General features: G+C 39.6%; 1 protein-coding gene across 1 annotated transcript; it reads left to right on the top strand.

Annotated features, from left to right (window-relative positions):
• Positions 1 to 712: 712 nt before the first annotated feature.
• On the top strand, positions 713 to 5,863 carry LOC112679449. Its single transcript, XM_025549242.1, has one exon. It carries the CDS (start codon positions 713 to 715, stop codon positions 5,861 to 5,863), a length of 5,151 nt encoding a protein of 1,716 aa, XP_025405027.1.
• The last annotated feature ends 1,003 nt before the right edge of the window (positions 5,864 to 6,866 follow it).

Raw genomic sequence — 6,866 nt, 5'->3', positions numbered from 1 at the left:
TGAGCCGTGTGGGCCACATATTTTGAATTATTTATATATTTATTGTATGCCGTGTTGAGCCAACGTGTTCATTATTATTTTAGTGTAGTAGCTGTGCTGCTTTAGGGCCAGCATATTATTATTTATTTATTATTATTGTTGCGCCGTTGTAGGGCCACATATTTATTTAATTATTTAATTCCGCCAAGGGCATTGTTATTATTATATATGATTGTATATTTATTTATTATTATTGTTGCGCCGTTGTACGGCCACATATTTATTTAATTATTCAATTATACAGTTTTTATTATTTAATTTATGTTTAATTTATTTTATGGCGAACAAGTATGTTCTATATTATTTAAAACACTTGCCGCGCCAACATTTTGGTGACCTCGACGTGATAGTTGATTTTGTTGTATGAGTTTTTTCTTATTTAAATTTGTTCTTCTTGTGATTCATTATATTTAGTATTTTTTTTCTTTACCATTTACATACCTACCATTTTAATACATCAAAGTTACCAAATTATTTAGTATAGATAGTTTCATTTTTTTTATATATTGGTAAACATTGTTTCATACATTATTATTACTAACTATGATTATTTTATTTTTTTTATTTTTTCTGTCATTTGTTTTACTTTGATTATTATATGTAAATTAGTTCCATCACTAGTGCGTCATTTTGTATTATTATACAATTGTAAAATCTTCACTCTTCTATCAAGATGGGAGTCAACGACGAACGACTTCCTCCCGAGTTAGCAAAGTTGATCAACAAAAGAGATTCTGCCAAAAGGTCTATGGACTCGATTAAAACATTCATAGACAAGTATGACCCTGCCACTAAATCTCTGAACCAACTTCAAACTAGACTGGACAGTCTAATGCAATACAGGTCCAAATATGAATCCTGTCAAGATGATATTGAAAATCATACAGCAGTTACGGTTGAAATGCTAGATCACAGGACTGGTGTTGATGATTTTTTCTGTTCACTTAAAGCTGAGATTTTAGATATAATTGAGCGCTATTCTAAGGTTCCATTCAACACCTCAAGTACACCATCGCAGCCTATCATTCGGGATTCCATGAAACTGCCATTCATTCCTGCTCCTACCTTTGATGGTGATCTACAAAAATGGGTATCATTCCTTGACGCATTCAATGCTATGTTTCATTACAACCAAGGATTATCTGATGTACAGTGTTTACACTATTTGAAATCTTGTCTGGTCGGTCCGGCTGCGGAAGTAATACGTACCATTCCAACAACTGATGTAAATTATTCCACAGCCTATAATGCTCTAATTGAAAGATATGAGAACAGGTCACTTATTATCCAGTCGCATATACGTTCGTTGTTCCAAACACCGCAAGTGCACAAGCCTGCTGCCAATGAGTTACGGCAACTACATCACCATGTTGTATCACAAGTCAATGCTCTGAAGGCACTTGATCAGCCGGTGGAGCAGTGGGATGCATGGCTGGTAACCTTGTTGTGTTGCAGATTGGACCCAACCACCGTCGGCGAATGGCAACTATTACAGTCAACCAAAAATCTTCCTAAATTTAGTGACTTAGAAAGGTTCTTATCAAATCGTGTGTCAGCCTATGAAGTTGGTGAAGCAGGTAACCAGTCAACCCAGTATAAACATTTGTCTATTGGTACTCGTCCAGTCCAAAAAAGAGTTCTATTTACCAAGCAAACTGATAGTCCACCCTTTAAAGATAGAAAATGTTTGGTGTGTTCTCAGCAGCATCGTGTATCAAGCTGTGACGTATTTAATAAAATGTCTCTGCCTGAGCGCCAAGATATAGTTTTCAAAAACAAGCTATGTTATAATTGTCTATTTCCTGGCCATCAAGTCCGTCAATGCCGTGGCGATAACTGCAATAAATGTGGAAAACGGCACAACACTAAACTACATAACGATGCACCATTGAATTATCATAACCCGGTGGATAAACCGTCATCATCGTCACCGGAACAGTCTATTGTAGCCTACGTCGAACAAGATAACAAGTCCAACGTTATTAAGCAGATCATATTAGCTACTGCCCTAGTTAATTTAGAGAATGCAGTTGGGCAACGAGTTCAGTGTCGTGCAATTCTAGATTCTGGTTCCCAAGTTTGCCTAATAACCAGAGAGTGTACATCCAGACTAAAATTAAATGTTGTCAATAGCTCAATATCTATAGCAGGCATAGGGTCAATCACTACCAAGACGGGCACCATGATTAGTACTACAATGTGTTCCAGAATAAATGGTTTTAAAGCATTTATCAACTTCCATGTCATAAATTCTATCACCAACAGATTGCCCAGTCATTGCATTAACATAGAACCATTAAATATTCCACACACTATTAGTGATTGTTTAGCTGACCCTCATTTTAATGAACCAGCTTCAGTTGATCTTTTACTTGGAGCAGAGGTATTTTTTGAGTTATTTACTGGAGAAAAAATGAAAGTTAGTCCGCTTGTTACTCTTCACAACACTAATCTTGGTTGGATTTTCGCCGGATCAATTCCAATTAACACAATGCTATCACCTCCAAATAGTTTATTTTCAAGTAATTGCAATCAATCAGCTATAGCGTTGTTCACCCAGACCTACTCGAATAAGTTCTCATCTGAAATTAAGGCCGAAGATCACTTTAAATGTAATGTGTCTCGTGACAATCTTGGTCGATTTGTTGTAAAATTACCATTCCTTCAAGACCCATCAGTGCTGGGTGATTCAAGATTTATGGCTCAGCAACGATTTTATAATCTTGAGCGCAAACTGTCAAAAAACCCAACACTGGCTGCAGATTATAAAACATTCATGAACGAATATCTTGAATTGGGACACATGGAGTTGGCTCATAAAACTGATGGTCCTACTTATTACCTTCCCCATCATTCTGTATTTAAATCAAACAGTTTAACTACAAAAATGCGTGTTGTTTTTGATGGGTCTGCTGCCACTAAGTCCGGTCATAGTCTCAATGATATATTGTTATGTGGACCGACTGTTCAACCTGAGCTAATATCTATTATCTTAAGATTTCGTATGCATAAAGTCGCTCTTACCGCCGATATAGCCAAAATGTACAGGCAGATACGGGTTTCGCCAGAAGATTGTGACATGCAACGAATATGCTATAGGGAAAGCCCTGCTGATCCATTGAAAGACTATAGGCTACTAACAGTAACTTATGGGACTAGGGCCGCTTCCTTCCTAGCCACTAGATGTTTGCTTGAGCTGAGTTACAGCGTCACCAATCATGCAACACAGCGTGCTATCCAACAAGACTTTTATGTTGATGATTTACTGAGTGGTGGTCAAGATGAAGCTGAGTGTTATGAATTATTTCAAAATCTATCAAACGAACTCAACAAGGCCAACCTACCTCTTCGAAAATGGTGCTCCAATTCAAAATTAATAATGTCAAAAATGTCCATTCCTGAAAGTGATCCTACTTACCTGCTGTCAATTAATGAGGAAGATACTGTCAGCACGCTAGGTCTCACTTGGCAGCCAAGTAATGATTGTTTTAAGTTTGTTTTTAAGGATTTGTCAAGGCCGTTGCACATGACTAAAAGGACATTACTCTCTAACATAAATAGTGTATATGATCCGGTGGGATTCCTAACACCAGCCCTGATTCGAGGAAAGATATTCATGCAACATTTGTGGTCTTCAAAGTTAAACTGGGACACACCGTTATCCCCTGATCTGCAAACCAAATGGACAAATTTCTATCAGAGTCTCCAGTCTCTTGAACAACTATCGATTCCACGTCGAGTTCCATTTGATAATGTTACATCAGTGCAATTGCATGGCTTTTGTGACGCATCACAAAATGCCTTTGGTGCCTGTGTCTACTTCCGTTCGCTCATCACATCTCAGTGTCATCTATATTGTTCCAAGTCAAGAGTAGCTCCGTTGAAGCCTGCTACTATTCCACGGTTGGAACTCTGCGGAGCACTTCTATTGGCAGAGCTGATCACCATGGTTACAAGAGAACTGGAACGTATCAAAATATATTGTGACCCAGCTAATCTTATATTATGGTCAGATTCATCTATTGTGATTTCCTGGATCAATACTGACAAACCGCTCAAGTCTTATGTCTCCAACAGAGTAGCACAGATATTGGAATTATCCCAGCCCTCTCAATGGCGTCACGTACCAACTACAAGTAACCCTGCAGATGTAATTTCAAGAGGATGCTCCGCTGAATCACTGTTGTCAAATGAGCTCTGGTGGAACGGTCCTAAATGGTTGGCTCATTCCGAAGACTTGTGGCCATCCAATAATGCCACCCTTACAGATTTACCCGAAGTTAAAATCATACGTCCCGTCTTATTAGCAATTCAACCAGTAGAATACCAATTCGAGGAGAAGTATTCTTCTTGGTCCAGAATGAACTGTATCGCAGCATACATTCTGAGGTTTTGTCACAATGCTCGTACCAAAATTATTCCTGACCGACGATTGAATTCACTAAGTGTAATTGAATTAACCAATGCTGCCATGGTATTAATCCGAAAAGCACAGTCCACTTCATTTGCGTCAGAAATTGTTGAACTCAAGGCCGGTAGGCCCGTTGGACGTCGTAGTGCACTGCGTGCCTTAAACCCATTTATTGATGAAGATTGTTTATTGCGAGTAGGAGGCCGCCTTATTAATGCTGATATTGCCTATACTAGCAAATGTCCTATTGTATTACCAGCTAAGTGTACAGTAACACGATTGATATTCGAGTATGAACACAAACGTTTAATTCACATTGGCCCTCGGGGATTGTTGGCCAACATTCACCTCCGTTACTGGCCAATTCGAGGTCGAATTATTGCTAATCAAACTGTCAGGCGCTGCATAGTTTGCTTTCGCTCCAGCCCATCTCTGATTGCTCCATTCATGGCACCACTTCCACGTGAAAGAGTCAATATTGAACGTCCCTTCGCCAAGACTGGAGTTGATTTTTGTGGACCGATTCTAATTCGTAGTGGCATACGTAAAGTGGTCAGCATTAAATGCTATATTGCTGTATTTGTTTGTTTCGTGACCCGTGCTGTCCACCTTGAATTGGTTAGTGGACTTACCACTGAGGCGTTCCTAGCATCCCTTATGCGATTTTTGTCCCGTCGAGGCTATTGTAGTCATATGTACAGTGACAACGGCACAAATTTCGTGGGAGCTAACAAGGTTTTGCACTCATATTTCCAACGAGTTGAGGGACAACGTACAATCGAAGAGTCACTATCAGATCTCAAAATTCAATGGCACTTCATACCCCCTTCCGCACCCCACTTTGGTGGTCTATGGGAGGCGGCTGTAAAATCAGCAAAAAAGCATTTGTTAAAGATAAACACAATGGGTCTTCTAACGTTTGAGGAGATGAATACCTTGCTTTGCCGTATAGAGGCCGTATTAAATTCTCGTCCAATATCACCAATGTCCGATGATCCTTCCGACCTGAACGCACTGACCCCGGGCCATTTCTTAGTTGGAGGAAGTTTAACACTACCAGCTGAACCTGATAGCACTGGGATACCACTTAATAGAGTCAAAAGATGGGGTCTGGTTAATGTACAAGCTCAAATATTTTGGAAGAGGTGGAGCGCGGAATATCTACCCCAACTTCATAAAAGAGGTTGCTGGTTGTCAAAAAAGGATAATGTTAAGATCGGTTCACTAGCTATTCTAAAAGAAGATAATATACCATCGATGAAGTGGAAGATGGTTAGAATCATCAAGGTCCATCCGGGAGCTGATGGAGTTGTTCGTGTGGTCACTGTTGTTAACTCGGTTGGTAGGGAGTTTCAGCGTCCAACATCTAAGATTGCAGTGCTTCCCAGCATCGAGGAGGAGGACACGGATTAACTACTCAATTATTTTTTATTATTTATTTCTTTACGGATGTATTACTACTCAACTAGTTGTATCAGTATCATTTATTGTTCTCTTCTATGTTTAATATTTTTATGTCTTTTGAAAGTTCTGAGCCCTTTCAAAGGGGGGGAGTATGTTGATGTTAATTTAAATATGTAATTATGTTTGTGTAATTTTTGTTGTTGTTATCATTTTCGTGCGATGTGTAGCGGTGCGTTGCGTATCCGTAGCCATCGTCGGCGGTGGTGATAAGCCTCCGTGTGCGACCGGCCGGGTACGTAATCGCGCTGTTATCGTCGCGCGTAAATGCCCGTTATTTCCACGTTTTCAAAGGTTTTCGGTTATGTTTTTGTAAAAAGTAAAAGTCATGTTCTCAGTGCCACAAAGTTTCATAAGTTCTCGTGTTTTTTGGTTTAGTGTGGTGGCACTGAGACATTTATCTTCATTTTGTGGTGTCCGGCGGCCCTAGCCTTCGTGGAAAATGTCGCTGGCACCGTCTCGCTCTCTTTTCGTGTTCGTCGTGGTGTGCACACCAATTCTTTCTCCTGCTGTTTCGGGCGTTGGTCTACAGCCATCTTCTTCAAACCACGTTTTTCTGTGTTTTTGTTTTGTATCGTGTCGGCTGTTTGGTAAGTGTCGTTCAGCGCAATTTTTATTGCCTTCATTAATTGTCCCATATTCTAGGGTGGTCACTTGCCAACAGCCATTGTGCAAAACGTGGTTTCATCGTGTTTGTTCTTTGTCAGCGCTGTAGACTTCGTTGGTGATTGTGAGTATTGGTCGACCATATTTGTTTCGTTTACTTGTGTAAAGGCCGACGGGCCTAACCGTCGTAGGCAAATTATTATTATAGTATTGTTATTATTTAGTGTGAGCCGTGTGGGCCACATATTTTGAATTATTTATATATTTATTGTATGCCGTGTTGAGCCAACGTGTTCATTATTATTTTAGTGTAGTAGCTGTGCTGCTTTAGGGCCAGCATATTATTATT

The sequence above is a fragment of the Sipha flava genome, unplaced genomic scaffold (genome assembly GCF_003268045.1).
Source record: "Sipha flava isolate LNK unplaced genomic scaffold, YSA_version1 15568_pilon_pilon, whole genome shotgun sequence".
Classification (NCBI taxonomy): Eukaryota; Metazoa; Arthropoda; class Insecta; order Hemiptera; family Aphididae; genus Sipha; species Sipha flava.
Note: the sequence above shows the minus strand (reverse complement) of the source record. Positions and strands in the feature narration are given on the sequence as shown.

Coding starts and splice junctions, on each gene's coding strand:
- LOC112679449 (XM_025549242.1), top strand. CDS start 713: ATGGGAGTCAACGACGAACGACTTCCTCCCGAGTTAGCAAAGTTGATC.